At 40.9% G+C, this 20,979-nt stretch overlaps 1 protein-coding gene across 3 annotated transcripts in view; it reads left to right on the top strand.

The window, feature by feature from the left end:
• The window catches only part of PGM2L1 (phosphoglucomutase 2 like 1), a 92,245-nt gene that overhangs the window by 53,606 nt on the left and 17,660 nt on the right, over nt 1-20,979 (top strand). For all 3 annotated transcript variants that reach the window (XM_030556724.1, XM_030556732.1, XM_030556740.1), the window contains 7 exons: nt 2,790-2,896; nt 9,356-9,440; nt 11,399-11,482; nt 16,229-16,422; nt 18,025-18,214; nt 18,391-18,488; nt 19,277-19,457. In XM_030556724.1, the coding sequence (XP_030412584.1) occupies nt 2,790-2,896; nt 9,356-9,440; nt 11,399-11,482; nt 16,229-16,422; nt 18,025-18,214; nt 18,391-18,488; nt 19,277-19,457 (939 nt within the window). The remainder of the gene's footprint in view (nt 1-2,789; nt 2,897-9,355; nt 9,441-11,398; nt 11,483-16,228; nt 16,423-18,024; nt 18,215-18,390; nt 18,489-19,276; nt 19,458-20,979) is intronic.

Here is a 20,979-nt window from a genome sequence, read left to right as displayed (position 1 = left end):
TGATGAAAATTAACTAAAAGTGGCTTCTCTGATTCCTCTAGGAGCCCTGGGAGAGGTATCCTTTTGGAATTCAGTGGACGTTTTCTGTTCTTGATATCACCTTATTCCAAAGAAGAAAGGGGAGCCTTGTCTGATCCAGTTTTGAGATTCAGAATGGTGATGTTTGCTGCCATATGTTCTATTCATACACAAGACTGGTTTGTGGCTTGCTGCCTCCACAACACTCACTTTCATATCTCAATCCATTCAATCCATGGTAGATCATCTACAATTCGCAGTAGGGCCCAGTTATTACCAATACAAAGTGCTGCCATTTGGTCTCTCCACAGTAATTTTTTTTTAATAAAATGCCTAATTGTTGTGGCAGCCCATGTAAGGAGAGATGGCATTTACATTTTCCATATCTGGGTGATTTGGCTGAATTCAGACAGCTGAGCCACATGGTAAACTATGAAAAATCTCCCTATGTATCAGTTTTTAGAAATGTCAATCTATTCAAAATCAGCAAAAATATATTTCCCCAAGTACAGATTTTGCTCTGTCCAGATGATTGATACCACAGAAAAAATCTGCCACAAACTTCTGAGCCACATGTTAGCTTGCACATATGTGACATTACTAAGCAGACTTCATCTATGTGCATTAAAGGCTGGCTAAGGTCAATGTATCACACTGCAAAACATCAAATAAGCAGGCCAGTTCTACTCAGAGCTCCCAGTCTGTCAGTTCCGAACAGATGGTCAAACCAGCTGGTATCCGTTTCCACACTACCGCCTACAAAGACATTGATCACCGATGCATAAGGAACAGGGTGCAGTGTATACCTGGACCACCTCCATATACAAGGACCTGCGTCCCAAAAGGGCATGAGGCTACACATAAAACCTTCTTGTCACACCATATTTATCAGGGTCTGTGGATCACTAGTGCCCCCTTTTTACCTCCCTAATCTTCTTAGGTTACGTGCCTATAAATATTAGGTTATCTTGGCTGCTTTTCCTAATTCTGTTTTTGAGGGTCTTGCAGCATCCTTCCAAAACCCATCAATTGACGACACTTCCAACTGCTTGGTTTGATAACAGTACACTTACTTAACCTGACTAGACATAACACAAACAAAACAACGGTCAGTAACCTTCCTAGTTCTTATGCTGAAAGAGACATTCTATGCTTTTGAGAACCTAGTGGAGTTTCCTCTCCTCACAGAAGCCACCCAAAGAATCTTCTCTCCCTCTCTCCAGGAGTCAACTGCTGATCCTTCAAATTAACACCCCTGCCACCGAATTACAAGCTGTCATGGCTGACCCTTCACACAATATTCCATAAAGATTGTTGAGACCTCATCTCAAATTTATTTCTGAACTTGTCACACTTATTTGAACCAATCTAACTGTCTTCATTCCAAAACCCCATTCCTCTCCAGTGGAGAAGAAATTCCTCCACTTTAAATGTTTTTAGGCCTGTGATAGGACAGAGCCCTTCAGGCACTTCCTTTCCTTTTTTGTTGCCATTTCTCATGCTTCTAAGGGACAAGTAGTTTCCAAGATAATATCTGAACCTAAATGGATTACAGTGCATTTCAGCTGCTATCACTTGGCTGGTATCAAAGCTTATTCCACTAGAGTGTACTTTAGAAACATCCACATACCTGAATTTTGTAAGGCAGTTAGTGGCAAGCAGGATTCCTCAATCCCATCTTCCAAATGGGCCTCTGCTTATCAGTCATTTAGAATTGGAGATGCATGTTAGCTGACATCTTGAAGAACCACAGTTACTATAAGGTAAGTAACCATTCTGTCTTCTAGTGCAGGCAGTGCATTTCCCATATCCTCCACTATCTGAAGGAAACTGGAAGCTTTGAGAAAACCAGTTGGTTCTACCTAGATTCAATAAGATGGTGATGTTATAGAAAACACTTTGGAACTGGCAGCTTTACATTGTCATTCTAAGAGAGGGCCTCTCACCACTGGGACTCAAAATGGTGCTTACTGGATGCATCAGTGCTCCTGGATACCTTTGCTACATAGCAATAATTGCCATAAACAACTTAATATTCAGACCATGCTAGACATATTTTTAATTTTAGCATTATCAGTAGTAAATAGCCTATTAAAGATAAACAGAGTGAACTAAATACACTTATGGGATAACTGCTTCGCCATTGGGATAGGTGTGTAAATTCACTTGTCATGAAAGATTGTTGTCACATTTTCTAAAGTCATGTGCAGTGTTGAAAGGATAATTATCTTAAGAAGTGAGAGCTAGTACGTATTCTATTCCGTAGATTGTGCTGTAAACACAAGCATGAAGACTTAAGTGAACTATTTATATAACAAAGGTAGCCCTTTTGTGTGTGTGAATTATTCAGATTTTTCTTTAATGAATTGGTTCATTATTTACAATTATCTGACAGATGGTTTGAGCATGTTTCATCCTGTGGATTAATCTCAAGTATTTGCTGGTTCAAGGATTTGTTACCTAATTTTCTATCCGTTCTGTCTGGTCATCTGTTTCTGCTCCCTGACTAGATTCTCATGGGTATCTGCAACCTTTCTCTTCTGTGAACACTCTAGGAACAAAAATATGCTTGTACTGCAAACACCATTAAAGCAGATTTTTTGTTTGTTTGAACCAATGCTTATTCATACTCACTTTTTATCATTAACCCAGTTCTAGTGAAGCAAAAGTCTTATTCCCATTATTGTGGCACAATGAATTCTAAATAGAGTAATCTTTGAGCTGTGTGCACTAAAATGGAGCTAACTCTTCTTGCTTCTGTTTTGCTGCAGGGAATGTACAAATACCTTGAGAGATGTTTTTCAGACTTCAGGCAGAGAGGCTTCGTTGTTGGATATGACACGCGAGGTCAGGTGACAAGCAGCTGCAGCAGTAAGAGGTATGAGGATTGATTCCATTTGAAAGACTAGAATTTTAAGTATGGCTTAGAATGTTTCTCTTCATATGGGGAATTCATCAGGAATTTAGTGTATTATCTATTTATATTTCCATAGTGCCTAAGAGTCCTAATCATGGACCCCTAGTGCTAGGCGCTGTACAGACCCATAACAAAGACAGTCCTTGCCCCTAAAGAGTGTGCCGTCTAAATGCACAAGCACTCTAAACAGTAAGACAGTCACATGATGCAGAAATCATGTGTTTGAGACTTAAGTGTGAAAGGAAACTAAAAATGCTAAATCCTTAACTTGAATACATCAAAAAACTGCATGACTGGTTATCAGTGTGTCTGTATTGAGTTTTATTGCAAAACTGTAGTCCTGACTCTGTCAGACTACACATCTGATTTAAACTTTCACAGTGGAACAGGAGTAATTCTCCTTCAGTCCTATGTAACTATTGTGATACCTCTTGTAGCATCATACACTGATTAGTCTCAGCAGTATGCAGGCATTAACACACTCAAACAAATTAGGAGTCTTTTTTCTAATTTCATGCTTAAAAAAATCCAAACTTCTACAAACGTAAACGTGCTTAATGTTGCTGATTTTACTAAAATAGCTCAGCCAGGCTGGTAGACTACTTTAAAAAACTGATTTACTATCCTTGTCTTTTTTTTACTTGGGTAATATATGGTTTGAAATGCAGAGAGAATTCCTGTAACATCATTAATTCTCACTTGATCATGTTACTGAGACACTTGCTTTGCAGTATGTTACAGTACACTTACTATTACACTATCACATGATTAAAAAATGTAAATTACACTTCACTGTCAAAGTGACCAAAGTAAACATGGTATGGATCCTTAATTTTCATAGCCTGCTTGTTCACTTACAGTGACTCCCCCCCATCATTTTTAATGATCAAAGTGCAAATAATTTTCTGGTTATAAATACCTGTGAAGTTTGTTGTTTCAAAGACAAGAAACTGTTTTTTGAAATTGAACTTAAGTTTCCCTAGCCCTAAGGATTATTTTAAAATAAGTTCTGTCTGTCTGGCAGTAAAGCTAATGACTGTGTGAATTTCTGTAGCTGTTTTTAGACTGATGAGAATAAGAGAGATTGCTGGCCTATTGAAGTTTATTTTAGGAGTAGTTTATTGATCTACTTTATCAGAATCACCTAAAACTGCTAAACAACATTAAAAACTGCCAACCTCTGTTGGTTACCAAGATCTATTTTTACCCCTTGAAAGGCTTTTGTTGTAGGAATTTGGCGTTTTTGAAACATGTACCGTGGAGCTTAGAATTGTGTTTCTGTGATCAGATATGGTTCTCAAACAACCGGAGGCTTTGAACTTTGTATGTCTTTTGACTGTGATGTTGATTGCAAGGTGCTTTACAAGCAAATAAAATGACAAAAAACTGCTTCAAAGAGTTTTTACAATCTAATTATAGTCATGTCGCAGTTAGTGAAAGGATCAAACAGTGGATGAAAGTGGGAGACTAGTGAAGTGAGGGTTACAATAATGTCATATGATTTAGGTTTGTTATGTGGACTTATTGATGGTTTTGTTGTTATATGCACGTTCAGCTTTGATGCTAACATGTAACATATGAATAGGGCTGATTTAATGAATGCTGTATGTGTGTTATAATACTCACGAATGAGATTAGAGGGAATTAGAAATCAACATGCATGGAAAACACTTTATCCATTCCAAGATGATGTAAATTATGTATGCTGAATATCACAACTCTTCCACAACTTGAAGAAAAAGGAAACCAAACTTCCCAGTTACATTGAATTCTTGAGCAAATGCAAGAAACAAAACGTCATCTCTAGAGGAGTCACTATCTATAACCCTCTGATCCCAACATAAAACTTCAAATATGCTGAACAGCTCTGCAGAAGGACTTCAGAAGAAACTGAGGAACCATCTCCTGTACCTCACCTCTCCAGAAAGAACTATCTCAAACAAGAAATCATCACATGCTTCCCACACACTGGAACGATGACCAAGGAAACCTGCCTGGAGATCATGCAAGAAACCCAAAATATCAAAAAACCTGATGACAGCCATCCAACACAAAAAGGGGGATCCAACTACAACTCCACAACCCACAGAACATCATCTCCGAGAGAAATCAGGACTCATCACGTGGATACTGAGTGACACCCTATCATCATCAACTTATCAAGAAAACCCCTAACTAGAGCCACATTCTCTGTACTTGCAAAGGGACTGATCTTCTCCATCACAGAACCTGATACCATACTAATGTGGAGAACTAGAAGAATTCTTTCACAACAGACTACACCACCCACAACTACCACGTCTGCACCGATAGTCATAAGAAAAAAGAAACGTCTGACTGGACTCCTGACAGAGAACAAAACCACATACTTGATCATTATTTTGATTGCTTCAGGAAAAAAATTGCCTGAAATCATTAACATCATCACATCCAGCATAATCTCTCCACTGCTGAGAGGATAGCTATACAGTCCATGAAATCCAGCCACAAGATAGTGATCGAACCAGTAGATAAGAGGAGCTATCGTAGTTCTCAATCTGAATGACTACATCAACAAGGCCAACCGACAACTCTGACATCACCTACTATAAAGAAATCAAAGAAGATTGCACACTACTATTCACCCAGGAGTTTAAGGATATCATCCAATCCTTTCTTCTCCAAACAACTCCAAGAGAATCTCTACAACCTCACCCTTTGTGAACCCTTTCCCCTCCAGGGACCTAGTACATGCTTCCCAAGATACACACATAAGATGGATCTATATGGTTTTCCTTATCTGGCTACAACACTCTTACTGAAGGAATATCAGTACTCTCAAAAAACATCCTCAAACAGTTCTCCACATAAAGGGCCGGTTTTATCCAGGACTTGCCAACTTCCACCAGAAGCTCCATAACGTTAACAGCCTCCTTCAGAACACTGTCCAGGTCACCACGGATGTCACCTCCCTATCTATCAACATCAGTAACCCTGATTTGCATTGCTGCCTGCCTCAAATATCTACAAGACCAATGAACAACTCTCAGATATCCACCTCAAATACATTGCCACACTTATCCATTTCATCCTCACTTACAATCATTTTACATTCAACAGACACTTTATTCAAACCTTGTGTACTGGACTGGCTCCCAGATATGCCAGCCACTTAATGGGTCACCGCGAGGAAGAATTTCTGGACAAATGCACCATGAAACCAATGATGTACTTGAGATACATTGATGATGTGTTCATCCTCTGTACAGATGACCTAAATTTCCACCATAACTTCAACAACCATCTGTGAAACTCTCTACAACGCTCCCAAAGCAGTGTCAACTTCCTGGACACCATGATCAACTTGAGCAATGGAACCCTGCAAACACTATATACAAGAAACCTATGGATCACCGTACTTATCTTCACAGATCTAATAACATTTCTTGGTGTGGGGGGATGGTTATCTACAGCCAGGTACTCAAGTTTACCTCAGAATATGCTCCAAGGAGAAAGTCCAAGACACGCCCTTAAACCACCTTCTTCAAACAAGATATGACACTCTGTACCTCAAAGTGTCACCTGGAACCCCCATATTCACCACTGTGATATTATGGTGTGTTTTGTACAAATTATACCTTGTGAGGTATCATGATCTGTTGAATAATAATAACTGTTGGGTTGTATGTGCTATCATTATATGTGAATTTATGAAGTATTACTATATATGTTACTGACATATGTTGTGAGGTTGGGAACATCCACAGCCAGCCTTTGTTATAATAAAAGAGAAGCCATCAATAGCCAGACAGCATTAATGGCTCATCAACACACAATCTGTTATACTAAGACTTCTCGGAGAAGGCATGTATGCCGTAGGGGTGGACTAACCCACGTCACAGCAAAGATCATTCCGGCAAGCTGGAAGAAAATATAAAAGAGAGACAGTGACATCATGACTTAGCCTCTTTCTGTCGCCTCCCCCTCCCCAACTCAACACCTGAAAGAATGTCTGAAGGACAAAGACTTGAAACTGGGGAAATTTGGTTCCAGGCTGGAAAGTAGTCCCAGCCTGTGTATTGAGGAACTGTAACCTGCTTGTACCATCTGTCACGGTGAGAAAACCTGTTTGCTTCAACACTTGCTTAGACTAAAAGTCAAGGATTTAAAAAGCATGTTTATTTTTTATTTTTTAAGGTAACTATTTCTGACCTTTATGCCTACTGCGTTAAAATTACTTAAAAGCTGTCTTTCTGTAGTTAATTAACTTAATGTTTTATCATTACCAATGAGTTTGTCTAAAGTGCTTGGGAAATTGGCTTAGGTTACAAAGGCTGGTGCATGTCCACTTTCCTGTGAAGAAGTGGTGAACTAATTGCTAGACGGTACAGTTCTGGGGGCTGGAGCTGGGGGGAAATTGGCTGGCACCTCCCTATTGGTTCATGAGTGGCTGTGAGATCATTTGTGTAACGCAGTAGTTGGGTGTGTCCCTGCCTGTGGATGTCTGTGTAAGTGTAGTGCCTTTCAGAAGTTTGTAGCTTGACATCAGCATCACAGTGAGCGGGACAACCCAGCTTGGTGGGTTTGGAGGACATCCGTGGTCCTGCAATCAAGGTTGCACCCTAGGACCCCCTCACACGAGGACACTCTGCTAGAGAAGTAGATAGCAGCATCATGGAACAGGCCACCCAAATAGTCTATGGGAACCTCAGACGACATCCTTCTGAGTCATAGGCACTGACTTCTTCTCCCGCTGATGGGTGCTGAACCCCTCTCTGCCCCCGCCCCCTTCCACCCACATTCCAACACCTTCCCCAAATCCCCGCTCCAGAACCATCTCTTCCCCGCCTCCTCCCCTGTGCGTGCCACGTTCCTGCTTCTCCCCCTCCCTCCTAGCACGCCGTCAAACAGCTGTTTGGCAGCGGCAAGGCAGGAAGCACTGGGAAGTAGATGGAGAAGCAGGGATGTGGCGTGCTGAAGGGGGAGGTGGGGCACGGCGGGGGGGAGCTTGGCTGCTGGTGGGTGCAGGGCACCCATTAATTTTTCCCCATGGGTGCTCCAGCCCCAGAGCACCCACGGAGCCAGCGCCTATGCTCTGAGTTGTCACCTACCACCCCACACAGGAACACATACAGGGGGTGTCATCAAAGAGTTGCAGCCCATACTTGGTGATGACCACATCCTGAAAGAGAAATCTTTCTCAAACCCCCTTTTGTGGCCTTCAGTCAACACCCCCCCAACACACACACACCCAACCTTGTTAAGCTCATCAGAAGCAAGCTCCCTGCAGGCCGAGACACGTCATCTCAAAGTGGCATTAGACACTGACAGAACAGATGCAAAACCTGTAGACATATCTCCATTCCTACAACAATTAATTCTCTCTTCCCCCTCTACCCCCCAACACACCTTTCAAGATCCATGAGTCCTTCACATGTCTTTCACAACATAGTATATCTCATCCAGTGCACTAAATGCCCCAACAGCAACTACGTGGGTGAAACCAGACAAGTACTTTTTCGAATGAACTCACACTGAAAAGTGTTAAGACAAAAACACCATATCACCTGTGGGTGAACAATTGTCACAAAATGATCACTCTATATCTGACCTATCGGTCCTCCTCATCAAAATAAACCTTCACAACACCTTCAGAATTTAAGCCTGGGAGCTTAAATTCATAACTTTGCTAGACAAGAATAGTCATCAGCTGAATAAAGACACTGAATGAATGCAACAAAGAGCCCTGTGGCACCTTAAAGACTAACAGATGTATTTGGAGCATAAGCTTTCATGGGTGAATGTCTGGCAAAGTGGGCATTCCCCCACGAAAACTTATGCTCCAATACATGTTAGTCTTCAAGGTGCCACAGGGCTCTTTGTTGCTTTTTACAGATCCAGACTAACATGGCTACCCTTCTGATACTGGACGAATGGTTTATTACTACAATCTGTAACCTACTAACCAACCCTCTTATGTCTTTTTGAGGTGTTAACTGCCCACTTCACCTTAATTCTTATGTGAAACAATCTGTTCTACCTTGTGTTTAGCTGTGACAGTACCTTTCCCAGACCTTAAGAAGACCTCTGTATAAGCTCAAAAGCTGGTTTCTTTCACCAACAGAAGCTGATCCGATAAGATATATTACCCCACCTGCCTTGTGTCTCTAGCAGCTCCTTAGACACTCACTGTCATTTGAGATTTTTAAAAACAGGTTGGACAAAGCACCTGTCGGGGTTAGCTAGGTATACTTGGTCCTGCCCCAGTACAGGGGGCTGGACTAGATGACCTTTCAAGGTCCCTTCCAGCCCTACATTTCTATGATTCTATAATAAGAACATCTTGAGAGAAGGCAGAAAAAGTACTTGTTCTTTGGATTGGGGCTTTTAGAACAGTATTGTGGATAATAGGATTCACTGAATATTTTTCCTGTTCAATAGACTTGCAAAGCTTACTGCAGCAGTCCTGCTTGCGAAAGGTGTACCTGTATACTTGTTTTCAAAATACGTTCCTACGCCCTTTGTGGTAAGTCTTTTACACTTCATTCTATCACAGCTAATGTTTTTAGCATTTCATCAAGGCTGTCATCTTAATTTTAGCTATATATTTTTCTTGTAAGAATGCCAGAATGTATATCGAAGAATAGACTTTAAGGTCAGAAGGGACCATTATGATCATCTAGTGTGATCTCCTGCACGAAACAGGCCACAGAATCTCACCCACCCACTCCTGTAACAAGCCCCTATTAAAGTCTTCAAATCATGGCTTAAAGACTTGAAGGTGCAGAGAATCCTCCAGCAAGTGCCTCATGCTGCAGAGGAAGGCAACCCTGCCCCCAGGGCCTCTGCCAATCTGCCCTGGAGGAAAATTCAAGATGGGAAAACAGGTCCCTTATACCTTTTTATTGTAGAAATTATTGCACATGTAAGTAGTTCTGTGAGATCAATGGGTCTACTTGTGTTTGAGCATTTGCAGGATTGGGACCTGTAGACTCTTCCCAGGGGTTGGTAAAGGAAATGAAAAATACACTGCAGAGAACAATCCTTCATTTTAAACTTCTAAATATCTTCTGCACTGGGGCTTCCACTTATATCAGCATTTGTAATGTAATGAGCCTGCTTTAGTGACTGGGCCCCAGTTTGTGGGCATGACTGGTACTATGGGAAGAAATATTCCCATTAGGTTTCTCAGTGTCTGAATTTTGCTAGTGTGTTTTTTATAAACTTCATTCCTAGTATATTGAATTTAGGTTACACAGGTGGTTCCAACCACAAGCATCTACAACCTTGCTATTATCAGTTCATTCAGCGGTTCTCAAACTTTTTTTCTTTTTTCCCCCAGACCACTTGAGAATTGCTGAGGGTCTTGGAGGACCACTTAGTGATCTTTCCAAATGTTGTTTGTACCATTAGCTAACTATTCTAAAGCGCTTTGGATAAAAGCACTGTATAAAAAAACCTTAAGAGTGAAGTTTTTTTGTTGTACAAATAAAAGCATACAACTCCATATTTTAATATCAGTAGGCTTACCTTTCTAATGCAATGGATGTGCCCTCTCTCCCCAGCTGTGGCAGCCCCCAGGCTGGGGCTGGGAAGGAGGGAGTCTCCCCAGCAGCCGCAGCCCTGGAGCTTGGGAAAGTTGCCTCTTTCTCTGGTCACCGTAGCCCTGCATATCCCACATTCCCCCCACCCCCCCTTCTCATGCCACTTCCCCCTCCCACCTATTCTCTATACCCCCAAGGCCACCACCTCACCTTACATGTGCATCTTCTGCATCTTGTCCAGGGTGCAGGCATCTAATTAGTGGAGCCACGCCTGTGTAGCTCCACTAATAAGGTGGGTGGCCCTTTATTCTTTCATGTGCAGCTGCCCAGGTGCACACCTTAGAGGAAACTATCCATGGACCACCTGAATACTGCGGACCACAGTTTGAGCACCTCTGAATCAATTCCTCCATATTGAAGAACAAAATTACTATTGATCCATGATGGATGGTTTCTCTGCCTTCTGGATTGTGATTTTTCTTTCTATAACTTTTTTAAAAATCTCTTTTTAGCTGTATTTATTAGCTTACCAAATATTTTGGTGAAGTCCTTCATGGATAGGAATGGTTTTTGACTTCTTGATAGTTGCTCAAGTTTTTTCTGTCCTCCAATATGTGCAATCTAAGTGGAGGCTTTTCTTCACCATAAACCGTTAAAAAGTTTTGTGCCTGGGAGAACCTCCGGGAGATTATCTGTTTTGGACGTTTATTATGGGAATGTTAATTTAGCAGAGTAACTCTGATCATGCTTTTTCTCGCACAACCCATTGCTGATAACAGGGCACAGTGTGCTCATTGTCTGACTGTTCAATGATACCTTTGAAATCAGCTTGTGAAATTTTAAGAACTTGTATTACTTATCCCTTAACTGACTTTACACCTTTATGTATATATGTATGTCTGCTCAGAAGTAGTGATCTTGAATTACTTTCATCTTTCAGCCCTATGCTGTTCGGCAGCTCAAAGCTGCAGCTGGTGTGATGATCACAGCATCCCATAACCGTAAGGAGGACAATGGATACAAGGTAAGCCTATGCTGCTCTTTTTTTTCCTTTCTCTCCAAATTTGTGACAGATAAGTTGATTTACCAAGTATACACTGTATGTCCTTTTGATCAAGGTTCTCACAACACATTTTTGATGGCATCGGAATGTGGCCACCAACTCTTGCTGGTGGCCACGCTGACAATTTTTCCTAAAATTCTTAATTAACTTCAGGAAAAACACATAAATATGCACATGTTCAAATCACTGTAATCTATTTATGTAGGGTTTTTTCTGATTCAGTAGTAAAAATAATTTACAGTTGTGTCTCTTCTTTACGGACCTAAACAGAATAGAAACACAAATAAGGTGCTTTGCATGTTCTTGTCTTTTTATTATTGTTTCTTTTGCTTTTTAGGTTGCACTTTTTTTTTTTCTTCTAAGACTTGCTAGCTGGTAAGTCTTCTGCTGTGAAAAGTGGTATTGCTGTGAAAAGTGATCTTTGTAAGTTTGTTAATACCACTTTTCACAGCAGACTTACTCAGCCCCGGCAAGTCCTGGGACAAATTGAGCCCTGGATAGGGAGGTGGGCAGGGAGGCAGTGGGGCCCAGGGACGATGGCAAGGTGGTTAGCCTGGGGCCAGAGCCTGCCAGTGCACAGAGGGTGCCTGAAGCCCGTGGCCGAAGCCTGCCTCCTCTACCGCCAGGAAAGTGGGGAATTCACCAGCTGCCTGCACCTCCAGTGTTTGTGTCTCTGGAGGGGGGCAGGGCCCAACTGCTGCTGGTGGCCCTGGGACAAGGGCCACTGCTTTGTGCCCGCCTCACAGCCCAGGCTGCAAGAAAAGGCCCTGGTAGCTGCATTTGAGAAACACTTAGATGCTACAGCAACTGGCACTTTGTAAGCATCTATCTAATCTATTAGTCAAAATTATATGGCTTCTTCTGGAGTTTTTCTATCTATACCCATTAGAAGGAAAAATAATTTCACAAAATTGTTTGCTCTATTTTATTGGCTTCTGAATTATACCCCTAGTTTTCTGAAAACAGAAGCAAGGAAGTTTCCATTTCAAGTCCACTATAGGTCTTGAATACAAATGAGGGGGAAGTTTGCAACTCTGTTCCTATGCCATTCATTACACGTAGACTAATCAAGGAACTGAAGTAACGTCTGAAGGACAGAACCTTTCTTCCCCAAACTGGTAGTCTGAAAATGAGGTTAGAACTGAGCCCAACCTTTCTTAGAGAAATTTGTCTAGAACGTAGCCATAAAAAATCAGTACCATGAGGACTTACTTAAAAATACCTTGTATACTGGAGTTACTTTGAGAGTCTGTTCTGTTTAAATGGTGGCTCCATTTGTCACTTCCATCTTTTGGTTAATTTGGAGCAATGTAATCAGCCTAACAAACAACTAACGAAATCATCCAAAGCCCAAGATTTGGTGGTGATGAGGGACTTCAACTATCCAGATATATGTTGGGAAAATAACATCGCGGGGCACAGACTATCCAGTAAGTTCCTGGACTGCATAGCAGACAACTTTTTATTTCAGAAAGTTGAAAAAGCTACTAGGAGGAAAGCTGTTCTAGACTTGATTTTAACAAATAGGGAGGAACTTGTTGAGAATTTGAAAGTAGAAGGAAGCTTGGGTGAAAGTGATCATGAAATCATAGAATTTGCAATTCTAAGGAAGGGTAGAAGGGAGTACAGCAGAATAGAGACAATGGATTTCAGGAAGGCGGATTTTGGTAAGCTCAGAGAGCTGATAGGTAAGGTCCCATGGGAATTAAGACTGAGGGGAAAAACAACTGAGGAAAGTTGGCAGTTTTTCAAAGGGACACTAATAAGGGCCCAAAAGCAAGTTATTCCGATGGTTAGGAAAGATAGAAAATGTGGCAAAAGACCACCTTGGCTTACCCTTGAGATCTTGCGTGACCTACAAAATAAAAAGGCGTCATATAAAAAATGGAAACTAGGTCAGATCACGAAGGATGAATATAGGCAAATAACACAGGAATGCAGAGGCAAGATTAGAAAAGCAAAGGCACAGAATGAACTCAAACTAGCTATGGGAATAAAGGGAAACAAGAAGACTTTTTATCAATACATTAGAAGCAAGAGGGGAAGACTAAGGACAGGGTAGGCCCACTGCTCAATGAGGAGGGGGAAAGAGTAACGGGAGACTTGGAAATGGCAGAGATGCTTAATGACTTCTTTGTTTCGGTCTTCACTGAGAAGTCTGAAGGAATGTCTAGTATAGTGAATGCTTACGGGAAGAGGGTAGGTTTAGAAGATAAAATAAAAAAAGAGCAAGTAAAAAATCACTTAGAAAAGTTAGATGCCTGCAAGTCACCAGGGCCTGATGAAATGCATCCTAGAATACTCAAGGAGTTAATAGAAGAGGTATCTGAGCCTCTAGCTATATCTTTGGGAAATCATGGGAGACGGGGGAGATTCCAGAAGACTGGAAGGGGGCAAATATAGTGCCCATCTATAAAAAGGGAAATAAAAACAACCCAGGAAACTACAGACCAGTTAGTTTAACTTCTGTGCCAGGGAAGATAATGGAGCAGGTAATCAAGAAATCATCTGCAAACACTTGGAAGGTGGTAAGGTGATAGGGAATAGCCATCATGGATTTGTAAAGAACAAATCGTGTCAAACTAATCTGATAGTGTTCTTTGATAGGATAATGAGCCTTGTGGATAAGGGAGAAGCGGTGGATGTGATATACCTAGACTTTAATAAGGCATTTGATACGGTCTCGCATGATATTCTTATAGATAAACTAGGAAAGTACAATTTAGATAGGGCTACTATAAGGTGGGTGCATAACTGGCTGGATAACCGTACTCAGAGAGTAGTTGTTAATGGCTCCCAATCCTGCTGGAAAGGTATAACAAGTGGGGTTCCGCAGGGGTCTGTTTTGGGACCGGTTCTGTTCAATATCTTCATCAACGATTTAGATGTTGGCATAGAAAGTACGCTTATTAAGTTTGCGGACGATACCAAACTGGGAGGGATTGCAACTGCTTTGGAGGACAGGGTCAAAATTCAAAATGATCTGGACAAATTGGAGAAATGGTCTGAGGTAAACAGGATGAAGTTCAATAAAGATAAATGCAAAGTGCTCCACCTAGGAAGGAACAATCAGTTTCACACATACAGAATGGGAAGAGACTGTCTAGGAAGGAGTATGGCAGAAAGAGATCTAGGGGTCATAGTAGACAACAAGCTTAATATGAGTCAACAGTGTGATACTGTTGCAAAAAAAGCAAACATGATTCTGGGATGCATTAACAGGTGTGTTGTAAACAAGACACGAGAAGTCATTCTTCCGCTTTGCTCTGCGCTGGTTAGGCCTCAACTGGAGTATTGTGTCCAGTTCTGGGCACCGCATTTCAAGAAAGATGTGGAGAAATTGGAGAGGGTCCAGAGAAGAGCAACAAGAATGATTAAAGGTCTTGAGAACATGACCTATGAAGGAAGGGTGAAGGAATTGGGTTTGTTTAGTTTGGAAAAGAGAAGACTGAGAGGGGACATGATAGCAGTTTTCAGGTATCTAAAAGGGTGTCATCAAGAGGAGGGAGAAAACTTGTTCACCTTAGCCTCCAATGATAGAACAAGAAGCAATGGGCTTAAACTGCAGCAAGGGAGATTTAGGCTGGACATTAGGAAAAAGTTCCTAACTGTCAGGGTAGCTAAACACTGGAATAGATTGCCTAGGGAAGTTGTGGAATCTCCATCTCTGGAGATATTTAAGAGTAGGTTAGATAAATGTCTATTAGGGATGGTCTAGACAGTATTTGGTCCTGCCATGAGGGCAGGGGACTGGACTCGATGACCTCTCGAGGTCCCTTCCAGTCCTAGAGTCTATGAGTCTATATTGCTTAAACAACACATGCTGTATTTCCTCTTTTTGTAATTCTTTATGGAAGCCTGCCCAACATGTGAGGATTTTAACTTGACTGTACATTTAAAAACATGCATTTAACCTTTGAAAAACTTAATACACAAGATAGCGAGCAGGAGTTGCATGGAGCAATTCAACTCTTATTTTGAAGTCAGCATTGAGGTGTTGGCCTCAGTGCTGCTGTCCATGTGAAGTCCTTGATTTGCTTTTTTTCCGGAAGAAGTAGACCTGTATTGTATCTATCTCATCACACAAGCTCCTTGTCCTTGGATTTCCCAGTTGCTTTGTGTTTTATGCTCCCACTGCATTCACATGTGTGGTACAAAGAGCAGCTACTTGTGTCAGCAATTTTTGAGGATTTGACTTGCTTGGATGACTGTGTGACCCTTCAACTGGATGCAGTTATGGAACAAAGCATCACATCTTGCATGTTGCTTGTCTATCTTGATCCCATTCATTTTTAATCTAAAAATGGGGCAGGGAGTTGGAGAGGTTGGTTTTTTTAAAGGAAGTAGGATTTTATAAGTGGTGGTTGGTTTTCTTCATGTAGGACTTTTGAGGTTAATATTTTAAAACATGGGTACCTGACTTTAGGCATTCATAGTCTGATTGTAGTGAGGGGGCTGGGTGCTCAACAACTCTGAAATCAGGTCACCTAATTATGACTTTACATATCTAAAGTTAGATACTTAAAACTTTGACCTGAGTGATCCCAAAAAAGGTTCCGGAGAGCTAAACCAGTCTGATACTGTTCTTTGCTACAAGTTTCTTGCTTACTATAGGACCTTATGTAACCATAAGATCATGTGGCTTTATAAAGGGTCAGTCTCATCCATATAACATGCAGTTCTAAGTGTCAGTTTTTTTTATGTCAGGTGTATTGGGAAAATGGAGCTCAGATCACATCTCCCCATGACAAAGAGATCCTGAAATGTATAGAAGAATGTGTTGAACCATGGAATGGTTCCTGGAATGAGAATCTAGTAGACACCAGTCCTCTTACACGAGATCCTCTGGAGGAAATTTCTAAAATCTATATGGAAGACCTGAAAAAGATCTGCTATCACAGGTGCTGTAATGAGAAGAATATAACATAACTCCCACACTCTAATGTAGGGTTCACTTCACAAACTTGTCAAAATGTAATGGTTTCTGACCATGTCATGGTATAATTCCTCACTCTGAACCTTCGTGTCCAAAAGATGGGGTACCAACATGAATTCCTCTAAGCTCAATTACCAGCTTAGTACTTATAGCGCTGCCACCAACCAGGAATTCCAGTGCCTGGTACACTCTGGTCCCCCCAAAACCTTGCCCGGGGACCCCCAAGACCCAGTCCCTCTGGATCTTAACACAAGGAAAGTAAACCCTTTCCCTCACCGTTGCCTCTCCCAGGCTTCCCCTCCCTGGGTTACCCTGGAAGATCACTGTGATTCAAACTCCTTGAATCTTAAAACAGAGAGGAAAATCCACCTTCCCCCCTCCTTCTCTCTACCCCTCCCAGACTCTCCCTGAGAGAAAAAGTAATCCTAACACAGAGAGAAATTAACCTTTCTCTCCCCCTTCCCTCCTTTCTCCCCACCAATTCCCTGGTGGATCCAGACCCAGTCCCCTGGGGTCTCACTAGAATAAAAAAACAATCAGGTTCTTAAACAAGAAAAGCTTTTAATTAAAGAAAGAAAAAACAGTAAAAAATTATCTTTGTAAATTTAAGATGGAATATGTTACAGGGTCTTTCAGCTATAGACACTGGGAGTACCCTCCCAGCCTAAGTATACAAGTACAAATTAAAATCCTTTCAGCAAAATACAAATTTGAACTCCTTCTTTTGCAAATAAAGAAAACAAACATAAGCCTAACTCGCTTTATCTACCTAGTACTCACTATTCTGAGCACATAAGAGCCTGTATCGGGGAGAGACCTGGTTGCACGTCTGGTCCCTCTCAGAACCCAGAGAGAACAACCACCAAACACTAACAGCACACACAAAACTTCCCTCCCTCAAGATTTGAAAGTATTCTGTCCCCTGATTGGTTCTCTGGTCAAGTGACAGCCAGGCTCACTGATTTTGTTAACCCTTTACAAGCAAAAGAGATCTGAAGTACTTCTGTTCTATTAACTCTTACTTATCTGTTTATGACAGACCAGCATGACAAATGTAGGTCAAACTTTAAAAATAAGGGTTGGAAAAGTACTATATGCAATCAACTTGGAATGGGGGTAAAGGATGGACTAAATTAGGGGATTTTATACATCTTTTCTGTGATACGTTTCTATGCCCCATATGTAGGTGATTTCATTACCTTAAACTAGGTGATTTAGCCCTTGCCTTCTGGTTTTGCCATGCACAGCAGGCTGATCACTCTTTCCGATAAAGAGCATGAGTCTGATGCAGAGGGAAGTAAAGGTCTCATTTTTAGGAACTTCCAAGCAACAGAGGTAGAGTAAAGATCCAAGTTTCCAGAGTGAGGAAGAATCGAGCCAGCAATCTTTATTGAATGCCTACAGTTGAAACTTTCCTTTTTCACACTATCTTTGAAGACACAGTAGACATCTGCAGAAAGGCAGCTTTATTGTAAACTTCAGTCACATTGTCTTGGCATTTCACCATGTCGCAGCATTTTGAGAAATAACCTATAATGTTAATTGAAGGCTGCTTTTTCTTTTTCAGGGAACTGAACACAAAGACCAACTTGAAATTCATCCATACATCTTTCCATGGCGTTGGACATGACTATGTCCAGTTGGCTTTTAAAGCATTTGGCTTTAAGCCTCCCATTCCAGTACCAGAACAAAAGGATCCAGATCCAGATTTTTCTACCGTTAAATGTCCAAATCCTGAAGAAGGAGAATCTGTGCTGGTATTTATTTCTTTAGTTCTTTCACTTTGTTTTTCAGTTGGGTTTCCACTTGTTTTGAAATGTTAATGTAATAAAGTTAGAGACCTGGGTGTGTGGAATTTCAGCAGAGTTAATACACTTGAGGACTACAAATGAATTTGACTATCTGCATATAATGGCTCAATCACCTTTTTCAGGAGTTGTCTCTGAGGCTTGCAGAGAAAGAAAGTGCTAGGGTGGTGGTGGCCACTGATCCTGATGCAGACAGATTGGCGGTGGCAGAACTACAAGAGAAGTAAGAAATGAGACCTTTCTTTTTAACCTTGCCTTTGAGAGAAGAGAGGGAAGGGGAATTAACGGCTCCATCCTCTGATGTTGATTGTCACTTAGATTTGCCACGTTATTCCACCATCCCTAACAACATGACATTTGATCATATTGAGATTTTTTTAGTCTTCATCTTTTTTCTTACATTTATATCTGTGATGCATTTTATGGAAGATTAATTAAATCCTTTCACTAGAGATCTGTCATGAAAAGTGATTGTAAGCATAGCACCTTTGATGGCCATATACTTTTACTACCTTTTGACTCCTGCATGCCATGCTGAATCAATACAGCTACGGGAGAGTGAGATGGATGCTATTCAATATGCTTGAATTCTCAACAGAATTGTTAACTTTGTTCCAACAGCGGGGCCAAATCCTGGGCACCCCTTCACTTGTGAAACCCTATTGTAGACAAAGGGATTGCACAGGTGTAATTAAGGGTGGAATGTGAATTGCCGATACTTTATTATTGGTGATAGGTTCTTTCTGGTTCATTTATCTTGCTTGAAGGGCTGGTAACAGAGACAACACTTTTTTACTTGTAAACAGCAAATTTGGTCTGGAAACACTGAGACAGGGTAACAGAGCCCTGTTAGTGTGCTGTTCATGGAGCTGCTTTTCAGGGTAGAATGACCTATTCAATTGTTCACTGTTCCACTGGTTGCAGAATTATGTTGTACAGTCTTTGAATCTTAATGCATGCTCCTGAGAAACTTGAAGGAACTGTTTGATGTTGTTTCCATTCCGTTTGCAGTGGTCGTTGGAAAGTGTTCACCGGCAATGAGCTGGCCGCTTTGTTTGGATGGTGGATGTTCAGGAGCTGGAAGGCGAACAGTTCCAAAGAAGCTGATGTGAAGAACGTTTACATGTTAGCAACCACAGTCTCCTCCAAAATTCTGAAGGCGATTGCACTTAAAGAAGGATTTCACTTTGAAGTAAGAGTGGCTTGTGTGTGTTGTTATCCCCAGACGTTATATTCAGGAAGAATATAACAGCCATTGCTATCATAACTGATTGCCACAGGTTTTTGTGTCACCTCATTACCCCCACCTCCAGAAAAATTCAGACACAAATTACTCTTTGCTACTGTTGGTGGAGGATTTTTACTCAATGTTTCTTTTGTCACTGCCAGTTTACCCATTAGATCTCATTTGTCTACCTTGCAGATTAGCATGTGCTGTGCCTGCTAATCCATGTTGCAGAATATGCAGACTGTAATGTCTGTCTGTGAAGAGCTGGGAAGTGGTCTTGTGAGGCAGTGTGGTACCCCCTAGCCTTAAAGAATTGCAAGGTTAATTTTTTAGGTCCAGTGTCCTAAAATGGGTCTAAACTCAAAGCTTTGCCTTGAGGAGGGGAATCCCTTTTGGTTGTGTCGGGTGAAGGAGAGAAGCTGTAGCATTTCCAGAGTGCATACTGCAAAAACTGTTGCTTCCTTAGATCTATGACATGAAACCTACTTGACTTGAATAGTACTTGTATTTTAATTTGGCACGTGAGATTTTTGAACTAGATTTTAGTTAAAAATTGTCATAACTTGATCAGAAATCTTCTACACTGTAAATACCTTTTATTTTGTGTCACTTCCTCAAGGACTAAATAAAAAAATGTGGGGGTGCTGTGGAGGGAACTTTTTCTTGTAGATCCTACACTAACAATGGATCTTGCTCAGATTCCTAGAGCTCTGTGAATATCAGCAGGTGATACAAGCACATAAAAACCATGTTTGACATAATATACTAAATAAGATTCAGGTCTTGTTTAATACAGTTATCAGTTGAGACCATATGAAAACCCTGGAAGGTTTTTTTCTATCAATTTTTCCAAACAATGAAGAGCAAAAAAAAACCCCTAAAAATATATATAAAACAATTCTACTATTGTGCTATTAATCAGCTTAAGTGTTGTTGCCCTCTAGTGAAAATTCTGGAGTCTGTTACTAAATACTGTTTTTTGAGCTGGAAAATATTGATTCTAGGAAATGTATATGACCAGTCTTTATAATTTCTTTCAAGAGTTTAAAAAAACTAATCTGGTTTGAAATTTAATCCTTAAATATCAGTCATGATACAGAATTTTCACTTTTTGTAGGTAGAGAGTAATATTTCTCTCGCCCAGGACTGCTACTATATCATTATCACTGGTCCTTCTGTTAATCTCCTTTTTAAGAGATCTAACAGAAGTATAAAGACTTTAGCTTTCTACTGTGCATGTTTGCCAGCTCCTGTCCCACCAGGCTCCTCATAAGAGCTAAATCTTTTTTGGGGGGGCTGTTACAAATATTTATTTTTGTGTTTGTTTATGTATGCAGTAGTGAATTCTGAAACACTGTGCCTTAGATTAGTAGTCTAAACTGAGTGTGTTGGCCTCTTTATTTGCTGAGTCTAAACAGATTTTGCTGGGTTTAAATGTGGTTAATTGACATAACAGCTTGAATTGGGATCTCTTATTGATCTTAGT

Source organism: Gopherus evgoodei, chromosome 1 (genome assembly GCF_007399415.2).
Source record: "Gopherus evgoodei ecotype Sinaloan lineage chromosome 1, rGopEvg1_v1.p, whole genome shotgun sequence".
Lineage (NCBI taxonomy): Eukaryota > Metazoa > Chordata > Testudines > Testudinidae > Gopherus > Gopherus evgoodei.
Note: the sequence above shows the minus strand (reverse complement) of the source record. Positions and strands in the feature narration are given on the sequence as shown.